Source organism: Mobula birostris, chromosome 26 (assembly GCF_030028105.1).
Source record: "Mobula birostris isolate sMobBir1 chromosome 26, sMobBir1.hap1, whole genome shotgun sequence".
NCBI lineage: Eukaryota > Metazoa > Chordata > Chondrichthyes > Myliobatiformes > Myliobatidae > Mobula > Mobula birostris.
Window position 1 is genome coordinate 5329908 of NC_092395.1, and position 26959 is coordinate 5356866.

Here is a 26959-nt window from a genome sequence, read left to right on the forward strand (position 1 = left end):
CACCTGGCTAGCGCCGTGAACTCATCCATTTTATTACCCACTGAACTCCTCTTCTCCATAAGTCTCTGTTGTCTCGACCCGGTCTTCTTTCCTCGACTTTGTGATCACCCTCTGCATCCTCTGTGTGTTTTCCTCCAGATTTCAGCAGGGGTGTCCGCCGCTCTGCTCGCTAAACCGGCCGGCATGAGCGCAAGCAGCTGGTCCCTGGAATGAATAATGCGACCATGCTTCTATCCTGCGTGTCGGGATGTAACTATTTCCAGCGCTAAAAACCCAAATAAAACTCTCTCTACCGGCATGTTAGAGAGGGTGCAGCTTCGACGTGTTACTGTGGAAAAAAAATACAAAAAATAACGTAAGTTAAAAAGTAAGAAGAAAAAAGTAAGAATCCGATCGGAACGGTTGTAACAGGCTGCATGCACGACCGGTGCATGCGCACTACAGTTATAAGGTAACTGTAGCCTTCAGCCAGGAGCAGATGTCGTCAGGTAGTTCCCAACCTTCACAGAGTGTTTCGACCCTTAACCACGACACTCTCCAATTGGTGGGCTGGTAGTGGTGGCCAAATCACCGCCCGTCTGCTCCTGGCTTCCAGCTTTCTTCCTCTCGCCTACTCCAAATCCAACAAGAGGCTCATTCTGCCTCTTCCCCCATCCTACGAGCTGCTTGTCTTTTGCTGTTTTCGTCCAGGCCCAGAGCTGACAATAACCGCCATGCTGATTTGGCTGGGAAACCACTGCAGCGGATCTCCACAGGGAACAACCATGCCTGCCATCCCTTGTCTTTGCACTCCTGCACTAAGGGCTGGTACTTCAAGGCCTTTCTCTCATGGGCCTCTTCCCATCCCTCCTCCCACAGCACAGTCAGCTCAACCAGAATTACTTTCCTGTCTTCAGTTGACCACAGTACAATGTCCGGGCGTAGGGTTGTGTGCACCACATCCAGGAACTGCAGTCTCCTTCCCACATCAACCCTCATCTCCCAGGACCTGGCCGTTAGCAGCAGATTGGGCTTTGGTTGTTTGGTTACGAAAGGCCTGGCTCCCTCTTTGATGAAGGTGATGGCCTTCCTGAAATCTGTGCCAGCCGTCCTCTTCTTGAATCTCTCTCGCTCTAGTGTGTCAGCAAGAGCCAGAAGCATCTTATCCATGGCGCCACCTATACCATCCTTCAGTTTGAGCTGTTTTACACCTGGACAGTGTATGAGCCAGCATCCCCTTTTGACCACAGAGCATACAGTTCCGGTCCTCTCTCATCCCCCAATGTGTACAGATGTAATGGCGAAGGAAGGGTGTCATGCACGGATCGCAAGAGGAAGGAAATACAGAAGGGCTTCGGTCTCCATAACTCTGCCCATGCAGTCTTATGCTTGGGCAGATCCCATTTTGTCCAGACACCTGACACCCTTGTTCCACTGCCTTTGACATCCACTTCTCTTCCTCACGGATTCGTACTTCTGCCTGTACCATGTCTTGCCTGTTCCTTATGCATGAGTTTCCCCACTGCTGGAAGTGAACTGAGCCAAGGCCTTGCCGCCCGACGCAGGGGTTGCCGATGATATCTCGTAGCTTCAGAGAACACACTGCCTGCTCCACAGCTGTGTTGGCTGCCCACTTGCGCCCACATCTAGTTGTAACGCCTGCTTGCTTCACCAAGACGTCATTGAAATCTCTCAAGCTTAATAAGGCTCTGCATTTTGCCACCTTGAATTTGCCACAACAGAAGATGGGGAAGCTGCAGTTGCCCAGATCTAATATAGGGTCCCACTGAAAAGAAGCTTGGGGGAGCTCCCAACCATCTCCGCAGACATGTTCAGTATGTTCAATATTAAGAAAATATTATTAGTTTGTCCTCATGTTTACTGAATTGTGAATGAAAACTAAAACCATTGCAATGGATCATAAATGATCTGGATTTTGGGAATGGATCACTATAATAAATATAAATATTATTTATATATATATAATGCAATTGCTAGTGTTGGAGAACAATTCAAATTGTGCACAATATTTTCATTTTCTCATGATAAAAGCATTACACGAACATGACAATTCTATTGAAAATTTGTTTTTTTTTGTCTTCCAGAACATGAAAAACATAGACTTTGCAAAAGTGCAGATTACATGAATTTACACTTCAAGGTCAAGTGGTTGTATAATGAATATGTAAAAGATCTGCCAGCTTTCAAGAATTCAGTCCCAGAGTACCCGGCGTAAGTATTCCTCTAATCCAGGGGTTTCCAACCTTTTTTATGCCATGGACCCCTACCATTAACCAAGTGGTCCATGGACCCCAGTTTAGGAACCCTGCTTTGATCAATTTGAAAATGGATCTGGCAGTGTGGTTCATATTTAGGCTGAGCTGCTATTTTAAAGAAGCGTTCCCTTAGACTACACTAAAGTTTCATTACTTAAGGTATTTAATACATAGGACCTTTATCTTCAAATGAGAAGAGTTTAAGTGGAAGGCCGCAGTTTCCTCTGATTTGGGTGCGGGACCTTGTTAAGTACCTTACCAAAGTCCATATAGACAGGGGTCCCCAACCTTTTTTGCACCGCGGACTGGTTTATTATTGACAATATTATTATAGACCGGCCGACGGGGTGGGCGGTAAGGTTGCCAACAGACAAGAGTAGCAGTCAAATACGTTGTGTTTACCCCGAGAAAGACTACCATGACCATGAAGCCTTGCGCGCAGGCACCTGTGTGCGCATGCATGACGTGTATGTGCCGATTTTTTTTTCTACAAATCGTTTTTGGCGATTCTGTTCAGTGAAACTACACTGTACATACATTATTTCTACCTTCTATAGGCTGTGTATTTATCATATCATTCCTGCTTTTACTATATGTTAGTGTTATTTTAGGTTTTGTGTGTTGTTTGGTATGATTTGGTAGGTTATTTTTTGGGTCTGGGACCACTCGAAAATTTCTCCCATATAAATTAATGTTAATTGTTTCTTCACTTTACTCCATTTCGGCACGAAAGGTTTCATAGGAATGCTCTACCTTAGCAGAGGAAATATGGGACAAGGGCGGTCTCGTATGGGACAAACCAATTTAGCCCAATGTATGGAATGTCCCGGCGAATCAGCCTTAATACTGACAGTTGGCAACCCCTGGCAGGGGGATGTTAATCACGACCAGAATATAGGTGATAAGTCAACTATAAGTCACTTATAAGTGGCTAATACACTCAATTTCGTTTCTAAAAGGGTTTATCTAACGAATTTAATATTAAAAGCACAGTGCATATTTTCCTCTCATGAATATAGTGATAAGTCAATTATAAGTCACTTATAAGTCAATAGCATCATAATATTTTAAGTAACGTTTGGATATTAAACACACAGCACATATTTTCCCTGTATGAACATATAAAATCATTGCACTGCACCAATATCGCTGAATCAGTGGGAGCCCTGGGCTTGTTTCCCTGCGACAAGATGGTCCCATCGCGGGGTGATGGGAGACAGCGATACTCGAAGGAGGTTCCTTATGTCCAGTCTATTCCGCAATCTAGTTTTCATTGCATTCATTGCAGAAAACCCCGCTTCGCAGAGATATGTTGGAAATGGAAGCAACGTTTTCAGTGCTTTCGTGGCTATCTCAGGATATTTAGCCTTGACTTTGACCCAGAATGCCGGCAGAGATGTTATGTCAAACATACTTTTCAGCCCGCCATCATTTGCAAGCTCGAGGAGTTTATCTTCTTCCCGCGCTGACATGGACGATGTGTGCGTAATGACCTTGCATGTGTTCAACAGTGGGTGTGACGGAATGAGGAAAGGTGCAGCTGACTCACATCACCAAATCATATCGTTTCCTCGCAGCCCGGTACTGGTCCACAACCCAGTGTTTGGGGACCACTGATATAGACAAAATCCGTTGCCTTGCCTTCATTCACTTTCCTGGTAACTTCCTTGAAAAATTCTATTCTGGTTAAGGATTGTTGAAAATTAAAACCTTCTTGTATTTACCCTGTCATTCTAAGATTGAGTTTTTATCATCTCACTTGCAAACAATTGGTTAACTTAAACTTATTTACTTATTGCCTGTTATGCTGCGGGCATTAGGGCAGCAATGAAGGTCCTCCATTTCTGGCAGTGTTTAGGGCTTCTTTCCTCATGTCAGTAGCTTCGTGCAAGTCCTGGCTGGAAACTCAGGAACACCGTTGCACTCAGATGAAAAAGGAATATTCATTGCTATTTTCGTAACAATTCTGTTGTACCAGTCAGGGTTGTTAGCCCTGAGCTGAACTCCCGAACCTGGAGGATTAATGGACCACTCTTGGTCTGCCCTCAACCTGTTTGGCATGATTGACCCTACCAAGAGCCAAAGCATAAAGCCCTCACTCCAGTCAACGGGGCTCTGTTGGGTCATTGAGGCACGTAAGCCTCCAAACCAGAACAATGTTGTGGTCCTCTTGGAAACAACTTTAACTGGTGAAAGATAATTATCTCGACCGTCACAAGTGAAAATATAGAGCAGGAGTAATCATTAAGTCACACGCACTTTGCGTGCATCAGCAGATTTTAGAGCACTCTCTCCCCCCGGGGTAGGTTATTAACAACAAAAATACTCCATAATCCTTTGAACAGCTGTTTTATTACTGCTTAGGCTCATAAGATAATAGAAATTGGAACCAGGAGAGCCTTATTGCTTCAAGACGTAGGAGAGCAAACATTGTTGAGGGGTGCTTAAAGCATAGGAAAGCTGCTGGGTAGAAGACAAATTATTTCAATATAGTGAAGTGGTTCATTTTACTGGAGAATTAAGGCCACTTGTCTAAGAAATGAGGTACAACCAATAAAACACTGAAACTACAGTAATAGAGCAACACTCAAAAAATGCTGGAGGAACTCAGCAGGTCAGGCAGCATCTATGGAGAATAAAGAGCCGAGGTTTCAGACTGAGCCTCTTCATCAGGACCCCTCAAAGTTCAAAGCAAATTTTATTATCAAAGTATATATATGTCACCATATATAACCCTGAGTTTCATCTTATGAGCATACTCAGCAAATTTATAGAATAGTAACTATTGCAGGATCAATGAAAGATCAACCAGAGAGTGTAGAAGACAACAAACGCAAATATAAATAAATAATAATAAATCATAAGATAATGAGATCAAGGGTCCTTAAAGTGAGATCTTTAATTGTGGGAATATTGCAATGAAGGGGCAGGTGAGTGTAGTTATCTCCTTCTATTCATGAGCCCAGTGGTTGAGGGGCAGTAACTCCACTTGAACCTGGTGTTACGAGTCCTGAGGCTCTTGTACCTTCCACCTCATGGCAGGAGAAGAGCTATGACTGGGTAGTGGGGAACTCTGATGATGGATGCTGCTTTCCTATGACAACATTTCATGTAGATATGCTCAATGGTTGGGAGGGCTTTACACATAATGTACTGGACAGAATCCACTACTTTTTATAGGATTTTTCATTTAAAGGCATTGGTGCTTCTATACCAGGTCGCGATGCAACCAGTCAATTCACTCTCCACTACACTCCTGTGAAAGTTTTAGTTGTCATTCGGAATCTCCATAAACTCCTGAGGAAGAAGAGGTCCTGCCGTACTTTCTTCACTATTACACTTATGTGCTGAGTACAGGACAGATCCCCTGAAATAGTAACTCTGAAAAATTTAAAATCCTGAGTCCTGATGAAAAGTCTCGGCCTAAAACATCGGCTCTTTATTTCTCTCCATAAATGCTGCCTGACCTACTGAGTTCCTCCAGCATTTTGTGTGTGTTACTTTGGATTTCCAGCATCAGCAGAATCTTCTGTTTATGAAACTGCAATAATTTACTCTATTAATAACTGAAATAAGCTGAATAGTTTGATAATAATGAAGAACATATATTAATTTTACTAGCTTATTGTTAATTTATTTGCAGAAAATAGTTGCCTAATTGTTCTTAAGGACTAACACCTATGAATGACATTGTGAGTATAATATATCTATTTCTAAAATACAAGATTAAAATATGATACTTTTCCCCCACAGCTGGTTTGAACCATTTGTTATACAGTGGTTGGATGAGAATGAAGAGGTGTCGAGAGACTTCCTACACGGAGCTCTAGAACGAGACAAGAAGGATGGCGTAAGGCAATTTGTATTTACTATTGCATTAACGAACTGCTGCCACTGCAGTCATAAATTGTTCATATTTCTCCTACTTTGGGGAGGACAGTGATTTGGCAGCAGATGTGGAAATTCACCAGTCAGGAAACTGCTTTCCTATCAATGCCTGCACTGACTTTTGAAAGAGCCATCCAGTGATTTCCACTCCCCTGCTCTTTCACCATTGTACTAAAATTGCTCCCTCATCACATATTTATGCATGTCCTTTTGAAAACTATACATATTGTTTCTGCTTTTCATACAAAAGTATTCCAGATTAAATATGCAATCAAGTATTCACAAAAATATATTCACATCTTGGCCTAAAAATTGCTGTGATTGCTCTGCGATACGTAATCTGAAAAGAGGCCAAACGTCACCTTTATAGCACAGTGTTCTCTTCATATCATCCTCATGGAGAACCCACACCATTTTGACCACAAGAAGTGTACAGAGAGGAGGAATATCATTGTCATGCCTTGCTCCGATGTAAATTTCACTGCCACCTGAGGTTACTAATTCAGATTTTTCTAAATTAATTATGTTTCCCTACGTGGAAGCCAATCACCAGTATTAGAAAAGATGAGCTCTTCAGTCAAGATCATTCTACCTGTCTGATGCAAGTTTACTCAGCTCTGCAAGTATTGTGATAAAACTACGTAGTCTACCAGTAGCAGTCACAAAATGTGACCAGATGAAAGAAAATTTTCAGTAAAATTATCAGTACTCATTGGAATCTGGAATAAGCTGCTTGCTGATATAACACAGGCAAGTTCAATTGTAGTGGGGAAATACCTCAAAGGTACTGAGAAAGGATAGATAAGCAAGCCTAGTAAATTGATCTGGTAGAAACTCAGCATGGGTATGATGGCCAAATAGCCCCTTGTGTTTTAATTATTTGATGATGCTCAGAATACTAATTCACAGAATCATAAATGGCCAAAGCACAGAAGAACTCCATCTGGTCCAGTGTGAACTACTAACTGTAAAAAAGCAATCCACCTCATTCCACTTCCCTGTTCTTTTCTCATAATGCTGAAAATTTCATCTTTTCAAATGCAATCCAGTTACCATTTGAAAGCTACAATTGCAGATAAAGTATTGTATACTCAAATTTCTGGCTATTAAAATACATTTTAAAGTCCCTCATTGCTGGAATGTATTTAGTAGATCTCACCTCCATCTTTTCCAAAGCCTTTACATCTTCCCTAAAGTGTGATCCAAAATTATGGCCAAACATTACATAAGTTCATCGGAGCTCTTTTCCCCCTGTTATCTATGCTATATTTTCATAAATCCCAAGTCCACATATTTTTGCTTAGCACTGTATTGGTCTTTTTTTTTTTCAATGATTGTGCATTCGAACATCATTTAGAATTGTGCCCATCCACTTATATTGCCTCTATTCATTATCCTCAGCAAAATGTAGCACTCTGCATATCTCATCGCTTCATTTAATATCTGTTTTCCTGCCCTCTCTCTTCCTATTTCTACCATCTTTTATACGAGGGGTGATTGATAATTTTGTGACCTAAGGTAGAAGGAGTCGATTTTAGAAAACCTAGCACATTTATTTTTCAACATAGTCCCCTCCTACATTTACACACTTAGTTCAGCGGTCGTGGAGCATACGGATCTTGGACCTCCAGAAAGTGTCCACAGATGGGCGATTGATAAGTTCGTGGCCTAAGGTAGAAGGAGTTATACAGCTCTTGTTACATGCACATGCAGGTCAGCTCTTTGAGTGATTATGCAGAAAGTTTGAAGTTAATAACTCATCTCCATCTACCTTAAGTCACGAACTTATCGATCACCCCTCGTATTTCTCTATTATGTTCACTTTTCACTACATGTACGAATTTTGAATTATCTGCATTCAGTAATTAAGCTGCATAGACTCAGATCCAAGCTATTTGAAAAGCAAAGATACTAGTACCAACTGCTAGGGAGTTCCAGTGCACACTTCATTCTGAGAAACAATCATTCTGTTATGTTATGTTCCTAGTTATTTGACTGATTTTATATCTGAGAACAATTTGCGTAAATAGATTTGGTATCTAAATGATTAGATGAAAAGTCTAAATGTTCTTTGTTTTAACCACAGTTCCAGCAAACATCAGAACATGCCCTCTTCTCTTGTTCTGTGGTCGATGTCTTCTCACAACTGAACCAGAGTTTTGAAATCATTAAGAAGCTCGAATGCCCTGATCCTCAAATAGTGGGACATTATATGAGAAGATTTGCCAAGGTAAAGAATGAGTCTTTGTGAATAAATTTGGTGAAAAAGCATTGAACTATTGTCAAAATTCAGCTTCACTATCATTCAAGAAGCTTTGACATATCGAATGCAATGACGTACATTGTTCTTGCTATAGTATCGCGTTATATTTTTATACAACTTTGGTTAGACCACACTAGAGCATTGCATTCAGTTCTGGTCACCCCATCACAGGAAAGGTGCAGAGGCATCAACAAGAGAAGGTTCAAGAAACACAAACTAAATGCTGCCTGGCTTGCTGAGTTCCTCCAGCATATTGTGTGTGTTGCTCGGATGTCCAGCATCTGTAGATTTTCTCTTTTGTTTAAGAAAAGGTTCAACAAAGGCTTACAAGGATACTGCTTTGATTAAAGAGCATTTACTATAGGAAAGGTTTGTCAGACTAGGGTTGTTTTCTATGGAGCGGCTGAGGGGAGACCTGAGAAATTTATAAAATTATGAGAGGATAGACAGACAGAAACTTTATTTCAGGTTAGAAATATTAAATGTAAGAGGAAATAGCTTTAAACTTGGAGTGGATGTGCAGGGTAAGACTTTTCACACAGAACCGGGCATGTGCCTGGAAAGTGTTGTTATGGGTGCTAGTGGTGGCATTAAAGAGGCTTTTAGAAAGACATGTGAATATGCAAGGAATGGAAGGTTGTAGGTTATGTACAGGCAGAAGAAATTAGTTTAATATGGCATCATGCAAGGTACAAATATCTTGGGCTGAAGGGCCTGTTCCTGCGCTGTACAGGTCTACATTCCGTATTCTAGTACCTCTATATATTATTTCTCTACATTTATTAGCCAGAATTTAATTATTTTTATCTTTGTTTCCTGCCCAGTTGAGATGGAAACCATTCAACTGTTTGTCTCCCAGAAGGTTCACTCCGTGGATCTTGGTTTAAATTTGGTACCTTGGTTCTGGCAAGTTCCTGACTTTATATAGTGCCATCGAGCAAACTGCTTTGTGTCAGGGTGGGGAAGAGAAATCTTGTTTCTTTTGCCAGATACCTTGACTCTTTGGTTTCTGGAGTTACAATAGTTCCTAAGTAATAAATATTCCTGACAATGCAGTAGATCACTATTTAATGAAGGGTTAAAATTCTTTGAAGTTTCATGCATACCCATTCCTTATTGATGTCTTGGAAGTGATAGATAATTTCTGTCAAAGCATTTACCATAAGCAGTATGTCAAATAATGTGTTCCCCTTACGAAACCTACCATTCAAATGTTTCACATATGAAGGGCATCTTGAGCATTTCCTTGGACTTCAAGGTCTATAGCTATGACAAAAGGTTTGTGGGAAAAGTTCCCATCAAGAACTTTTTATTAAGTGATCATTTTATTAGGTGATAGTAGAGCAAAGGAATTGGAAATGAGCAGCAAGAATCTAGTGGGGGATGGAAAAGAAGGAAAGACTAGAGAAAGATGGCAGGCCAACATGCTTTGCTTTTCTTATACCGTAGAAATGAGATATTCTATTCAAATTTGTAGATAAGAGTTAACCAATCGATAGCCCCTATTCAGATAATGTGATACCTGAGAAGCTTCGAGAAAGAGACAAAACTGTTACCACTAGGAAACACACTAAACAATATATAAAATACAAGCAGGCATAAATTGTTAAACTGCAAAAAAATTGCAATTATACAATCTAATTCAACAAATGTGACCCTTAAAGAATGACAGTTCTCAGAAATTGTACTATAGTAAAGATTAATCCTTATGCTCTATAACGGAAAAGGATTTTCATTCAGATTTGCTGATGTGAACACATTTTGTGTAACAATTGCTTTTAAATATCCATGTATCAAATATTTTTAGGTTGTCAGCGTATTTATTAAAGAACATGATAAACAGATTCAGTACTCCAATATCAACATTGATGTATCATCCTTTCTGTACTCTACTATTTTTACAAAAAGGACAATTTCTAGTGTTTTTAAAAAGTATTTTCTTTTTCAGACGATCAGCAATGTATTACTGCAGTATGCTGAGATAATAGCTAAGGATTATGCTTCATACTGTTCAAAGGAGAAAGTGGTAATCTATTACTCTAATATTCTAATATAGTAGCCTAAAGCACTATAGTGTTGGAGTCAGCAAATTGGTAAAACATGGCAGTTCTCTTACCATATATGTGAAGAAATTATTACTTGATGCTTTCAATGTAAGAACTTTGTGACATCCACGGCCTAGAGATCGGATCATGTTCTGCTGTTTATTTCTGTGTTGTGAGACTCAAAGTGTAATTACCATGGAATGAAAAATTACAAAACTGTTTCAGGATTATCTTGCATCATTCTGGAGATGCAAGTACCCATATGAATGCTTGTCAGTACTTCCATGTTAGACAGCCATCAAGCCATGTCAGTTCATGTACAAGAACATTACTGGGCATGGTTCAGCACTTCTGGGTAACTATATTTGTGTAGCTTATGTATGGTATCTTAGTACGATGCTGAGATATATCCTAGAATGCCATGATGTAACCTGGGGTCATCGGGTGTTGTGGGTCTTTCAACATCAGACATACTCACCCATGTAACCCAGCCAGGGTTGATCAGGCCCTGGCTTATGTCCCAGCAGCATTTGTCCATCAGTCACACCCATTAATCTATCTGGAGGCTTGCTCAGCAGCCTCTGTGACAATCATGGTGGCTCTTTTCTTTGTAGCTCCCATAATGCCAAGGAGAGAGTAGGTTCTGCACAGCGAGCAGCCAGCAAGGCCTCTGCAATCCACCTCTGTAGCCTCACATCATGCCTCCACCCCTGTCTCTAGCGCTACTGTATCAGGTCCCGCTATTTGGCTTTCTTACCTTCAAACACCTCAATTGCTCCTGAAATAATGACAGGGTCTCCAGTAATGTGTACGTAACCACTTCAGTTATGTCTTCGGCACCTTGCTAGTATTTTGCAATTTCATATTTTAATTCTCAGTCATTGAGAAATACACATTCATTTTATAATTTTGCACGTTCTAGAGTTGTGGTATACTTTTGGACATTATTGATGTTTGTTGTGAAATTTCATTATACTTATTTGCCAGTATGTAGCATTTTATGTGAAGGTTTGAGCCGATAATCGTAGAGATAACTACTGATATACATATTCAAATTGTGCAGCCATGTATCCTGATGAACAACATTCAGCAGCTACGAGTGCAATTGGAGAAGATGTTTGAAGCCATGGGAGGAAAAGATGTGAGATTCTGATGTTTTTCATTTGTTTTTACTTCAGAACCTAAGTAATTAATAATTTAATTTTATTATTTCAAACCTTAAATTTTCTTGAGCTTGTTATAGAATCAGGGTCCTAAATATTAGTAACTGAAGGAATGTCATTAATTATTTTTTATTTGAAAAATTAAACTGTGTAAATGTACTCTTAGGATTTTTGAACATGATATTTGTACTTGAAAGAATTTGTTTTCTATACAGCATAATATAGTGAAACACAAATCATTCTGGTATCAATCTCTTGATACTATTTCAGCCAATTATGAAGAATTTCAATCCCTTTCTTTAATTGTATTAAGCAGTTAGTGTTTAAATTTTCATTCAGTTGTTATGTACCTTTAGAATGTATGGAAATGAGTAGAGAAAATATGACTGTGGTATATACAGTAAAACCTGTCTGTATTTGCAGCTGAATGCAGAAGCAAGTGACATTCTAAAAGAGCTGCAGATAAAACTCAATAATGTGCTGGATGATCTCAGCAGAGTATTTGCATTAAGGTAAGGACTTCAATGTCTTCTAATATACAAGGCACATTTGCAAATAATTATTGTCAGGTGTATAAGTATTGTTTTAGACAAGCAGTAATTTGAAAGTCATATCAGTCTACTAATGTGCTCTTGGTTCATCTTATAGCCTTCTGTTATGACATAACAAAGCCCAACTTAAAATGCTGGAATAACTGCAATATTGGTTGACGGTGTAAAATGCATATGTATTGTCTTCAAAGCTCAAAGTATATTTATTATCAAAATACATACATGTCACCACATACTATCCTGAGATTCATTTTCTTGCAGACACTCACAGGAGAAATTCCACATCTTTTTCATGGTAGGTAGTAGGTAATGAACTGATTAATGCCAGCCAGTAGTCTGAAAAGAGCCACTGTTGATCAGACACTTCTCTTTATGTAAGTTTCAGATTTGAGTAGACTTCCACCAACTAAGGTAGATACTGATTGACACTTGCTGGTGTGCAAATCATTCTGAAAATGGCAATGGAAGGAAAATTGCAATCCATTTATTTATGACTTACTTGTTTCACACTCATTTAATTATTCCTTGATCCTAATGTGCTCTTTGTTCTTTAATTTTTAAAATAGGATTTTTTTTCAAATCACTTCACATTCATGTTCAGTTTATTGTCATTCAACTGTATACATGTATACCACGCAAAGAAACAGTGTTCTCTGGGACTAGGGTGCTCAACACAGTACTTCTCCACAACTCTCACACATAACATATAAAGTAACGTTACCACAAATAAATTAGCTAATAAAAGGCATTTACGATTCAAGTTAAAAAGTAAACAGTATAATGCATCTGGCGCTTCATATGTGATGAGCCCAAGGTGGTAGCAGCCCAGTAGTCTTACATCTGAGGGGAAGAAGCTGTTACCCATCCAGACAATTCTTGCCTAATCTATGGTACCTCCTGCCTGATGGTAGGGGGTCAAAGAGCTTGTTGGATGGATGAGAGGGATCATTAGCAATGCTGAGTGCCCTGTGTACTCCTGATAAATATCTAAAAGGTGGAAGAGAGACCCCGATGATCCTCTCAGCATTTCTAACCATTTCAATGTCCCTCTGGGTATCAGATTTTAAAACTTTCTTGGCTTTGACCAAAAAAGGAAGCTGTACTCCTAACTTTACCTTTTGGTAAATTTCAGAGATTCTAGCAACAAGGTGTTTGGCCTACTCTCTATTCAGGTCATAATACACAGAATAGGTCACCTTTCAGGTTTGGTAAGTTCACTCAGTTGGGTCTTTGCATCTGGTTCAGGTAAGTGCAGCTGGGGACGAATAGCCCTGTCTGTTCAGTAAATCATTCTGATCATTTATGAATTATCATTTTTTCATACTTTCATTTCAACAATTACAAAAGCAATATTATTACAAGAAGTTGCTTGGTATGATAGTTTAGACCTTTCTCTTTCCTAAAGAATACTTTATTTTTATTGTCATACCTAATATTCTGTTGTATGTTCAGTTTTCAGCCTCATATTGAGGAATGTGTGAAGCAGATGGGAGATATTCTCAGCCAAGTGAAAGGAACTGGGAATGTCCCCGCCAGCACTTGCAACAGCGTAGCCCAGGATGCTGACAACGTTCTCCAGCCACTCATGGACCTACTAGATAGCAAGTAAGTCAACATTATCTCCATTTTACCTAATGTGTCATAAAAACTGAACCCTGAACCCTTCTCTCCTGCTTCATAGTGATAACTAATAAGCAAAAGGAGCCTTTGATTTCTTGATGTAAGTAGATGCAAAAACCTAGGGAGGTATTAAAATACAGAGCCAAATTAACATTGGGTGCCATGATAGTACCATGGTTAGCACAATGCTATTACAGCTTGGGTGTTCTGGAACTTGGAGTTCAATTCTGGCATCGCCTATAAGCAAGTTTGCACGTACCTTTCTTGTGTGTGTGTGTGTGTGTGTGTGTGTGTGTTTTTATCAGGAGCTCCAAGTTTCCTCCCACAGTCCAAAGATGTACTGAGTAGGATAATTGATCATTATAACTTGTCCTGTAATTAAGTTAGGGTTAGTCAGGTTTGTCAGGGGTTACAGGGGCAGCATGGCTCACAGGACTGGATGGGCATACTCCGTGCTGTATTGACAAATAAATAAATTGTCTTTCACATAGTTGAAAGTCAAAATTATTTCTTTAAAAGATCTGGTGGCAGAAAGGCATAAGAGAAAGGAGCAGAATTAGGCTATTTGGCCTATTGAGTCTGCTCCTTTATGTCTCATTTATTTTCTCTCTAAACCCCACTCCCCTGTCTTCTTCCCATAACTTTTGATGCCCTTACTAATCAAGAACTTATCAATGATTTGGTCTCCACAGCCATCTGTGGCAATGAGTTCCTCAGATTCACCACTCTGTGGCCACAGAAATTCCTCCTCATCTCTGTTCTAAAGGATGGTGCTTTCCAGAAACCAAAGGATCGCTTAAAATATAATGGAACCAAGGGGTTTCCTTCATATTCTTAAAAATTGAAGAACTAAATGGTGGAGTCTATTTTGATTCTGTCTTTCTGAAATTTTGGAAATATATTCACCAGAAGACTAATGCGTAATATGCAAAAGGAAAGTTTTTTAATTATATTTGAAAATAAATACTGTCTTGAGAATGTGCTCTAATAGATGTAGGCCGTGGCTCGGTCCTAGTACAGTAACCTTCCATTTTGGAAATTCTGTAGAATTCAGAAGAAAAGATTAGCTTTGTTTGTCACATTGAAATATACAGTGAAATATGTTGTTAGCGTTAATGATCAACACAGTTCAAATATGTGCTCAGGCAGCCTGCTTCTGGCGCCAACATACATACATGCCCACTACTTACAAACCCGTACTCATCCATACGTCTTTGGAATGCAGGAAGAAAACCCACATGGTCACAGGAAGAACATACAAAGTGCTTACAGACAGCGGCAGGAATTAAACCCCAATTGCTGGTGGCATAATGCATAATGAGCAACTGCTAAAAATGCTGACTGTAAGAGATGTTAAATGAAAGTTGCATCTGTCCCTTGGGTGACTATTATTTGCATAGATCATGGACCCATCCAATGTTCATCCCTCAGCCTAAATCAAAGTCAGATTGTCCTGTCATTTCACATTGCTGTAATACACTTGAGTTGGCCACTCAATTCCACAAGCCTCTTCAACTGCATAATAAGATTATAGCTGATCTGACAGCTTTCCTACATTATAACTGCAACTACATTTAAGAAAAAAAGACTTATAAAGAGTTTTTCTAAAGTTGTGAAAGACAATGCATAAAAGCAATTCTTAATTTTTTTATGGCAGTGAAGGAAACCAACAGCTGTACTAAGCTTTAAGATTTGTATTTAGGTGTCAGATGTGCTATTCTATAGATTTAAAGGCTTTCTGATCCTATCACCAGGACTACCTACATCTGACTTTCCAGAATATTGCACACATTTTCCTCTGCTCAGCTTACTGGTCGTGAAATTTTGTTATCTGTAGATTCAACTATTCTAAGTCAGGGTGAACTCCTCTTATTCACTCTTCATTATCCCCAACTCACCTAAAACTCTACATCCCAGAGAGTATTCACTCATTCTGTGACTTAGAGTCATAGAATAGGATAGCACAAAAATAGGACCTTTGGCCCATCTAGTCCACATCAAACTGTTATTCTACCTAGCCCCGTCAACTTGCACCGGAACATAGCCCTCTATACCCCACCCATTGATGTTTCTATCCATATTTCTCTTAAAAGTTGAAATCAAACCTGCATCCTCCACTTCCACACTGGCAGCTCGTTCCACACTCTCACCATGCTCTGAATGAAGTTCCCGCTCATGTTCTCCTAAACATGAGGGCTTCTAGGCTGCCAGTGTCTCAATTTTAAAACTCTCATTTTTGTGTTCAAATATTTTCATTATCTCACCTTGTCGCTTTAATTTTACCTTTCCAACAATTGTCTGGGCTCTCGACACATCTTCAGGTCTAGCTCTGACCAATTTTAATTTGCTTTAATTGCACCTTTGTTTCTTCATCTTCACCTCCTTGGGCCTTATGGTATTCAAATACCCTTTCTAAAGTTCTGCACCTCTTTCATCTAACATAAGACACTCATAAGATATCTCACACCAGATTGTAGTGACCTGTCTTGGCACCGCTTTTTGTGGTTTTGTTTTTTTTTCCCTGTTTCAATGTACAGTGCCTCGTAAAAGTATTCAGCGCCCACAACTATTTTCACATTTTACTGTCTCATTTTCTAAATTTAAAATATATTGAAGTAGGATTTTTTGAGCTTGTCTACAAAAGATTTTGCATTGTGTCAATTCAAAAGAAAAATTCCAAAACTTGTCAACAATTTACTAAATTAAAAACCAGAATTGTGAGGCTGAAAAACTATTCATCCCTCTTGTAATTACGACGCTAACTTTCCTCAGGTACAATACTGTATACTACCTTACCAACTCACCCAATTTATTGATGTAGAAAATTGGAGGATCACCTGAATAAATACTGGTAGAGTTTCAACAGACCTAAACAAAGTGAAGACAAAAGAGCATTCAAGGGAAGTCAGGGAAATGATACTACGGAAGAACAAATCTGGGGAAGGATACAAGACTATCTCAAAGGCATTGAACATACCTCGGAGCTCAGTGCAGTGCATCATGAAAAAGTGGAAAAGGTATATGAAACCACAGCCACGCTGCCTGGGTCAGGCTGCCTCTCTTGTCAACTTCGAGCAAAAAGACAACCAGTATCAAAAAGATCCCAGGAACATTTTAAGCAGCAGCCTTTTGACAGGCAGTGCACTTCAGTGTGAAGCAATGAGACCACTATCAAGGTTATTTTTAGCTTTCTTGGCAAATAACTCAAATATGCAACACTTTTCAAATGCTTCTTTCATCTGCTGGAACTGAGTAATACCATAAGTAGCCTTTTCAGGATGATTTTTACGGAAGTGATCCTGCAATTTTGATAGTTTCATGGCTTCATTAGACAGTACAGTATTACAAATAAGACACATGAGGCGTCAGTGATCTGATGGGAATGAAATAAAACTGTACTCCAGGTTTGTAACATGTTATTGACACACTTTCTGTAGTTTCTGTTTCTTAGCAGGATTAGAATTCAAGGCTTCGCTGCCTTCCAACTCAGAGATCGTACTGTATGTATTTATCCATCATTAATGGAGCTAAATAAAAAGTTAACACGAACTGGGAATGCCTGTCGGATGTTAATGTTGACAGTGAATTGACACGGTCGGTCAGGTCTCTTGCCTCAAGTTACGTGCTGCTTACCACCCACCCCACACAAGAATCTTGAACACCCCCTAATGCCTCCTTAGGACACGTAACCACCCCCATTGGGAATGACTGCTCTAAGGCCTTGCACAAAAAGGATATTTACGGAAGACTGGCAGGGAAGAAGTAATGGCTTAAAAGAAAACTTGTCCTTGCCCAGAAAGACTTTGCAAAGTGTCACTTAGAAGATACTGTAAAGATGTGGAAGAAGGGCTTGTGGTCGGATGAGACTAAAGTAGAACTTTCCGGCCTCAAGTGGTAGGTGTGGCATAAATTTTAATACTGCCCATCAGCCAGATAACACCATCCCTACTAGAAAGTATGGTGGTGGTAGTATCATGCTATGGGGATATTTTTCAGCAGCAAGGACTGGAAATTTGGTCAAGATTGTTGGGAAGATTAATGCTGCTAAATTCAGAAAGATCCTGAATGAAAACCTGCTAGCCTCTGCCAGAAACCTTAAACTGGGGAGGAAGTTTGTCTTTCAGCAGGACAATGACCCAAAATACACTGCCAGAGCAACCATAGAGAACCAAATGAAGAAAATTGATGTCTATGAGTGGCCCAGTCAGAGTCCTGATCGTAACCCAGTTGAACATCTCTGGCAAGACCTTGAGATTGCTGTCCACCACCACTCCCTAACTGAAGTGGCACAGCTTGAGCAATTTCGCAAGAAGGAATGGGCAAATCTTTCTCCATCACATTGTGCAAAGCTGATAGAGTTATCCAAAAAGATTATTGGATGTAATAGCTAAGAGAGGTGGTTCTACTAAGTACTGAGCAAAGAAGGTTGAATAATTTTGAACTGCTGAGATTTCAGGTTTGAATTTTTTTTCATGCTTTATAATTTTCCCCACCTTCTAGCTATTCACCTTTCCTGCCCCCCACCTTTTTATTCTGGCGTCTTCCTGCTTCCTTTCAGTCCTGAAGAAGGGTCTTGGCCCAAAACATCAACTGTTTATTCATTTCCATAGATGCTCCAGCTGACTTGCTGAATTCCTTCAGCATTTTTTGTGTGTGTTACTCTGGATTTCCAGCATCTGCAGACTATTTATAGTTTTCCGGGGGCTCTACTGTGAACAAAGGAGCATGTGATTCATAAATAAAAATTCTTAGTTAAATTGATCAAAATCTCTGGTTGTCATACTAATTTATATGAAGAAAGGGTTGGAGGCTGAATGTTTTCACAAGGCACTATACATATTCAAGTTCAAATTTATTGTCATTCACCATACACATGTATATAGCTACACAAAACATTCCTCTTGGGTCTTGGTACAAAACACAGCACATGTAATTACAATCCAGCACATACAGTCACAAAATAATATCTGCACAAGTCCCTGAGTGTCATGGCCTGAAGATAGATAGATTGACTTAAAGTGCCAGGTGCATTTTTATGTAGACAGTATAATGTTACTGATACTATTGTAGTAAAACAAGCAGTCGTATAAATATGTAAAACAGCAGCAATGAAAGATGATAAGTGTCCAGTGCAGGATGAGAGTATGTCTGTGAGTAAGGGGGTGGCTGGTGGTTGGGCAGCTGGGCATTCAAACAGGGTGTACATGTGTGCTGGGTGGGAGCAGAGTGTTAAGAAAGCAAACAAAGCTAATCTTTAAAAATAATTGTACTTGGGGTTTTTTACTGAGTTGAAGATACAGTGTGGAAGGAAATTATTGACTAGTTCTTATTTTGAGTATTGGTTTAGACATTTGCTTCCTCTTCTAGTTTGACCCTGTTTGCAAAGATCTGTGAAAAAACGGTGCTGAAGCGTGTTCTGAAAGAATTGTGGAAGATTGTCATGAACACGATGGAGAAAACTATTGTCCTGCCACCTTTAACTGATCAAACGGTAAGCAGCAATTTTATTATTGGTGACTTAGTGTGATATATTGTTACAAAGCGATGCAGCATAGCTCAGTGGTAGGATTGCTCTAGAGTGTCTGTACAAGTATTCATTTTGCACATGCTGTCCTTAATCTTGTTCTTTACAAGTCCTGATGAAAGTGCAGCAGCAGAGAAAACTACCACATGACTGGGTTACCACCTTGTTACTTCCTAGCATTTGTCTGAATTAGGTCTTTGGTGAATGTAAAATTAAGAGGAATGATTCTATTCTGAGCCTTGTAAGCATTATTCTTAGTTGCCAATGTTATAACTGTTCTGGAACTAAAACAAAGATGGACTGTTCTGTAACAATAGGCCCAAGTTCAGGAAAAAGAACAAATAGATATCCTGCTAATTTTAAAAGCTAAAAAGAACTGTGATTTTAATCATTGATATTAATTGCTTGCAAAATAGTTAACCATGCAGGATCATTAGCATTTTTCCATCATTAAACAATCATTGTTATTAGGAGAGCACTGTACACAGGTGAAATATATATTCTCTAATTACTAATTTTTTTAAAATAGTATTAAGATCCATCTGAAAGAATGTTTTTAAAAAGTAGTTCAAATATTTAAAAAGTGATTCTGTTGGCAGTATTTTATTGATTTTTGATAATAATGCTGTGGCATTTTACCAAAAGGCCACAGAATCTAATTCCTACTTTTAAAACCAACTTACTGAAAAAGTTGCATTGAACTAGAAAAATAATAGCAATATACTGGTCTGATTATCATTTTCTTTAATTGTTTTGCTCTCTGGTAATGGCAGATGATTGTAAGTACAGCACTATGTGTCTGTCTGTCTGTCTGCTGTACGTTTAATAGAATCAGCCAGTAATGTTGTGTGTGGCTGCGCTCGTTAGTGTATGCTGCCACAAGCTGATGCACATGGCTGACCCTGGTTAATAATAATGACCTTTGCTGGGTTCCCATACCTGAAATCTCCCCCTGTTTTGTCATTTGAATGTTTGCTCTTTTGGATTTAAATAAAAACCTGTCAAAAGTGTGTTGTATGTTTACAGCTCAATTCTGGATGTGCACATCAAGGAAATGTCTATTTTGGTAAAAGCTAACTGCTTGTATTTGTTGAGATGTTATTATGTGTATCAGTTGCTACCACTATTTAATTAATAGCTGCAGTATATATGTATGTTTTGAAATGCTGGCTGATTATTTTTCTGCAAGAGATACCTTTTTTTAAAATGCATCTGCAAATATGTTTTGTTTATTTTTGTTTTGTAGTAAGGGCTGCCAACACTGATATATGCTGCAATCTTAACCAAAGTTCTTTTCTTAAAAATATCACAACTTAGCTCTTAATTGATTTGAGAACCTATGGAGTGTAATGTTGCAAAAAGCATATGAAGGATTTTGTTGATGAACGGCAGTACTTACAACTGATTCACACAATACAGAATAAATTTCAAATCTGTAAGAAGTTATTTTCAGTATGCGCTATGGATAATGGATTCATATTTAGTGAAATATATCAAAAAGAAAATGTATTTTGGAGTACAACACCCAAGTACTGTCATGTGGGTAAAATCATTTACTGTGGAAATTTTAAGCATGCTTTGATAACTTTGTTTTTGAACTTTTTAAAGTTGTACAGACCTATTAAGTGGGGAAAAATTCCTTTAAATAAGATGGCTTTTCTCCTGTAATTTCTGCCACAGAAATTACAGGAAACAATTTAAATTTCTGGTAATCATCATGGGCACATATTCAAGCGGTATTCACATTAACCAACCAAAGTTAGTTTGCTGAAGTGGCAAAGGTACCCGTGAAGCTTTTAGTGTTGCAAAAACCTGAGTATGTCAAGGATCTTCTCAAGTCTGAATCTTCCACATCTTCACATTTAGTTCATCAGCCATAATGAAGATAGAACAAAAAAAAAACAAACTTAAAATATAATATTTAACCCAAATGTGTGAACTTTACTAACAGAGGTAACATATCTTTGCAAGGAAACCTGCAAGTAAACATGTCCTTGTATACACAGTAGTTTTGATGCTTCGTCATGATGCTAAAGGAAGTTATTATTGTGCGTTGAAAGTTGTGATTTAGCATGCATAGGTACTCTTTGGTGGCATTGATTTGATCTTCAGTGAATATGAGTGAGATTCAATCTCAGATTTATCTGAGTCTCAACCTCTCTCAGACTCCTATAGAATTTTTATCACCACCATTTCTGATCCAGACTCCAATATAAATAGAGCAAAATATATCATTTCATCCTGAAGAAAGAGCTAGCTCCCATTCAACAGTGTAGAAATGCAGTTAAAATAACCAAGTGTGAAAATTCACTGGCAATAGGCAAGAACAAAACAAGAGATTTATTATTTTCAGCATATTATATCCAAGAACAGCTAACTCCTGGACTTGTTACAAAATCCGGTAACTTTGATTAGCATGATTTATAGATTAAATTAAATGATGTAACAAAATTCCCCCTGAGCATAATCTTCATTGTAACTGTTGTGTATGTGGCCTGTTTACACAACTATATTAATAACAATGCTGGAGACGGGAACTAAGTTTCATGGTTCTTTACTGGTAGAGTCCAAATTTTAACATACACATACAGTTGAAGTCAGAAGTTTACAGACATCTTAGCCAAATACATTTAAACTCAGTTTTTTACAATTCCTGACATTTAATCCTAGAAAACATTCCCTGTCTTAGGTCAGTTAGGGTCACTACTTTATTTTAAGAATGTGAAATTTCAGAATAATAATAGAGAGAATGATTTATTTCAGCTTTTATTTCTTTCATCACTTTCCCAGTGAGTCAGAAGTTTTCATACACTTTGTTAGTATTTAGTAGCATTGCCTTTAAATTGTTTAACTGGCATCAAACGTTTTGGGTAGCCTTCCACAAACTTCTCACAATAAGTTGTTGGAATTTTGTTCCATTCCGCCAGACAGGACTGGTGTAATTGAGTCAGGTTTATAGGCATCCTTGCTCGCATACGTTTTGGACATGCATTTTCCTCAATCTGAATCTTTGCCTTCATGCCATGAAGTGTTCCTATTCCTTTCATGAAAACTTCCTCAGAGTCAGCAAGTATTTGTGACAGTCTCTCAGATGTAGCCTTGCTGCCCTCCTTTGCTGACACATCTATTGCCTTGATGGTGTGCCAATCCAACTGGATTTTCCTGAGCCATTCACGTCCCAGCAATGGTGGTCCTCCACTTTTCAGTACATAGAGGTTCATCTGCTGTGTTTTGTCTCTGTAGGTCACTGTCACTTTAATTTTACCTTTGGGACGCACTCTCTGTCCTGTGTAAGTCTTTAGCAGTAGTTTAGTTTATTTCAGAGGTATGTGAGAAAACAGTCATTTGTGGCTGTGTACAGAGATCACTGTTAAAGCTGAGCCTGTGTCCACCTGTGGAGTGATCCATTTTACCCTTCGATTATCTGTCTCTTTCACGCTGTGAAGTTGCAGACAAGACAATTCACTTTTGGCTGAGTGGTTTTCATCAGAACTGCTTTCTTCCATTTTGTGTACATTGTTGTATTTTCCTTTCTGGGGTTTCTTGTTTGTCCTTTTTCTGCTGTTTACTAGCTTTGCATACTCTGCCAATGTGGTCCTGTTTGCCACAGTTTCTGCATTCTTTAACTTTAAACCAACAGTCCTGAGGGTCATGTGACATGTTCCCACAACAGTAACATCTCTTCCCTTCATTTCTGTTTAGTGACATTTTATTCGTAGCATATTCCAGAGATTTTTGTTGTATCTCTGAAGCACCCCATGCTGCTGTTACCAATGTTATTGCAATGTTCAGTGCCTTCTTGAATGTAAGGTCTTTTTCACCCAGGAGCTTCTTCTGTGTGGTTTCAGAGTGCATGCCACACACTAACCTGTCCCTCAATGCGTCTGATAGACCAGCTCCAAATTGACAATGTTCTGATAATTTGCACAATTCTGCACAATATTCAGAAATGCTTTCATTCTTGCTCTGATTCCGTTTGTGAAATTTAAGTCTTTCAGCAATGACCAGTGGTTTGGGGTGTAAATGCTGTTGGAGAGTGTCTACTATTTGCTTGAACATTTTGCAGGCTGGCTTTTCAGGAGTTAACAAGCTCCATAGCAGCCCGTATGTTTTTGCTCCCATAACACTGAGTAAGACACTGGCTTTCTTTTCATCGTTAACATCGTTAGCATCACAATATAACTCCACTCTTTCAATGTAAGTTACCCAGTTTTCAATGCTACTATCAAATACACCCCCACCAATGACGCCTTCTCCTTTCTTCAACCCTCCTCCTCTTCATGGACACCCTACTCTGGTCTTCTGCCTGCTCTGGATCTCTTTATTGCTAACTGCCGATGGGACATCAACCGTCTCGACTTCACCACACCTTGTTCCAATTCCAACCTCACAACTTCCGAACGCTCTGCTCTCCACTCCCTCCGCACTAATCCTAACCTTACTATTAAACCCGCCGATAAGGGGAGTGCTGTTGTACTCTGGTGTACTGACCTCTATCTTGCGAGGCACAGCGACAACTCGCGGATACCTCCTCTTATTTACCCCTCGATCATGACCCCACTAAGGAGCACCAGGCCATTGTCTCCTACACTATCACCAAGTTTATCAGCTCTGGGGATCTCCCATCCACTGCCACCAACCACATAATTCCCACACCTCACACTTCCCGTTTCTCCCTCCTACCCAAGATCCACAAACGTGCCTGCCCTGGCAGACCTATTGTCTCAGCTTGCTCCTGCCCCACCAAACTCATTTCTGCATACCTCGACACTGTTTTATCGCCCCTTGTTCAATCCCTTCCCACCTATGTTTGTGACACTTACCACGCTCTGAATTTTTTCAATGATTTTAAGTTCCCTGGCCCCTAACGCCTTATATTCACCATGGATGTCCAGTCCCTATATACTTCCATCCCCCACCAGGAAGGTCTCAAAGCTCTCCGCTTCTTTTTGGACTCCAGACCCAACCAGTTCCCCTCTACCACCTCTCTCCTCCGTCTAGCGGAATTAGTCCTTACTCTTAATAATTTCTCCTTTGGCTCCTCCCACTTCCTCCAAACTAAAGGTGTAGCCATGGGCACCCATATGGGTCCCAGCTATGCCTACCTTTTTGTTGGCTTTGTGGAACAGTCCATGTTCCAAGCCTATACTGGTATCCGTCCCCCACTTTTCCTTCGCTACATCAATGACTGCATTGGCACTGCTTCCTGCAAGTATGCTGAGCTCGTTGACTTCATTAACTTTGCCTCCAACTTTCATCCTGCCCTCTAATTTACCTGGTCCATTTCTGACATCTACCTCCCCTTTCTTGATCTTTCTGTCTGTATCTCTGGAGTCAGCTTATCTATTGATGTCTACTATAAGCCTATGGACTCTCACAGCTACCTGGACTATTCCTCTTCCCACCCTGTCTCTTGCAAAAATGCCATCCCCTTCTCGCCATTCCTCTGTCTCTGCCGCATCTGCTCTCAGGAGGAGGCTTTTCATTCCAGGATGAAGGAGATGTCCTCCTTTTTTAAAGAAAGGGGCTTCCCTTCCTCCACCATCAACTCTGCTCTCAAACGCATCTCCCCCATTTCACGCACATCTGCTATCACTGCATCCTCCCGCCACCCCACTAGGGATAGGGTTCCCCTTGTCCTCACCTACCACCCCACCAGCCTCCTGGTCCAGCATATAATTCTCCATAACTTCGGCCACCTTCAATGGGATCCCACCACTAAGCACATCTTTCCCTCCCCCCCCCCCCGCTTCTGCTTTCAGCAGGGATCGCTCCCTACGTGACTCCCTTGTCCATTCGTCCCCCCTATCCCTTCCCACCGATCTCCCTCCTGGCACTTATCCTTGTAAGCAGAACAAGTGCTACACCTGCCCTTATACTTCCTCCCTCATCACCATTCAGGGCCCTAGACAGTCCTTCCAGGTGAGGAGACACTTCACCTGTGAGTCAGCTGGTGTGATATACAGCATCCGGTGCTCCCGGTGCGGCCTTCTATATATTGCTGAGATCTGACGCAGACTGGGAGACCGTTTTGCTGAACACCTACGCTCTGTCCGCTGGAGAAAGCAGGATGTCCCAGTGGCCACACATTTAATTCCACATCCCATTCCCATTCTGATATGTCTATCCATGGCCTCCTCTACTGTCAAGATGAAGCCACTCTCAGGCTGGAGGAACAACACCTTATATTTCATCTGGGTAGCCTCCAACCTGATGGCATGAACATTGATTTTTTTAACTTTCGTTAATGCCCTCTTCCCCTTCTTACCCCATCGCTTATTTATTTATTATTTTTTCCTTTTTTCTCTCTCTGTCCTTCTCACAATAACTCCTTGCCTGCTTTCCATCTTCCTCTGGTGCTCCCCTCCCCCGTTCTTTCACCCCAGGCCTCCCATCCCATGATCCTCTGCTTTCTCCAGCTCTGTATCCCTTTTGCCAATCAACTTTCCAGGTCTTAGCTTCATCCCTCCCCCTCCTGTCTTCCCCTATCATTTCAGATCTCCCCCTCCCCCTCCCACTTTCAAATCTCTTACTAGCTCTTCTTTCAGTTAGTCCTGACGAAGGTCCTCGGCCTGAAACGTCGACTGTACCTCTTCCTAGAGATGCTGCCTGGCCTGCTGCGTTCCACCAGCATTTTGTGGATGTTGATAAGATGCTGTAATGGTTCCAATTATCACCATCTTTGTTAATGTTAATTTAGTCCATTTTTCCCTTGTTTTCTCTTTAGCTAGCTCCTTGCAATCACTGCACATTCCACTTGACTCACGTGACCTTTTTGCTAGTGCCACGAGCGCACTACGCCTAGATGCATGTGTTGCTCCTTTTCACCTCCCTTCTCTCTCTTCTCCTTTGAGTGTCATTATCAACTAAAACACAGTGTTCCAATAAAATGTAGGTTCATAATTCTCGTGGCCAATTTGTTGTGTATGTGGCCTGTTTACACAACTGTATTATTAATAACAACGCTGGAGACGGGAACTAAGTTTCATGGTTCTTTACTGGTAGAGTCCGAACTTTAACACACATGTATACAGATCCATACATGCCTAATAGCGCATGCAACGACGTGTTACTACAACATAAAATGTCTCTTATTATAATGAAGGCTATACGGTACAGTAACTAATATTGTCAGATAAATGTGAAGGTTCAGGCAGTGGATTTTGGGTGGGGTGTATGTTGATTTTAATTAAGTTTAGTTCAAAGGATTTAACTTCGTGATACTGGAACTAATGGTCTAGAATTTGTGATGAAAAATTATGAGACGACGGGGCTATTCATTATAAAGGATGAAATCTGTTGGTAACTTACAGAGAGCACACACAAGTACAATTAAATACAAAAAGTTAGATGATACAGAGTTACAGATGTGATTCCCTATTCCTACTTCTGTAATGCTTAGCCACATACTTCAATCAAATGTACAGATCATGAAACTGATGAAAACTTCAGGTATTTACAAATTATTTAAAAAGAGAGCCTAAAAATGTTATGCTCCATTGAGTGGAGGTGTGTATTTTTAGTGCACCAAGCCATAACAAAATACTTAGAGTCATTAGCTCAGGAGAAGTTAATAGTGTGGATTGCCATTCTCTCTAATAAGTATTATAAAATAACAATTTCAATTTTTAAAACTAAATTATATTTCAT

General features: G+C 39.8%; 1 protein-coding gene across 1 annotated transcript in view; it reads left to right on the forward strand.

The window, feature by feature from the left end:
• Positions 1-26959, forward strand: part of LOC140187981 (protein unc-13 homolog A-like) — a 289194-nt gene that overhangs the window by 235613 nt on the left and 26622 nt on the right. The window contains exons 28-35 of the mRNA XM_072243844.1: positions 2085-2211; positions 6009-6105; positions 8230-8373; positions 10355-10432; positions 11515-11592; positions 12038-12126; positions 13618-13770; positions 19153-19276. Coding sequence (XP_072099945.1) covers positions 2085-2211; positions 6009-6105; positions 8230-8373; positions 10355-10432; positions 11515-11592; positions 12038-12126; positions 13618-13770; positions 19153-19276 — 890 coding nt within the window. The remainder of the gene's footprint in view (positions 1-2084; positions 2212-6008; positions 6106-8229; positions 8374-10354; positions 10433-11514; positions 11593-12037; positions 12127-13617; positions 13771-19152; positions 19277-26959) is intronic.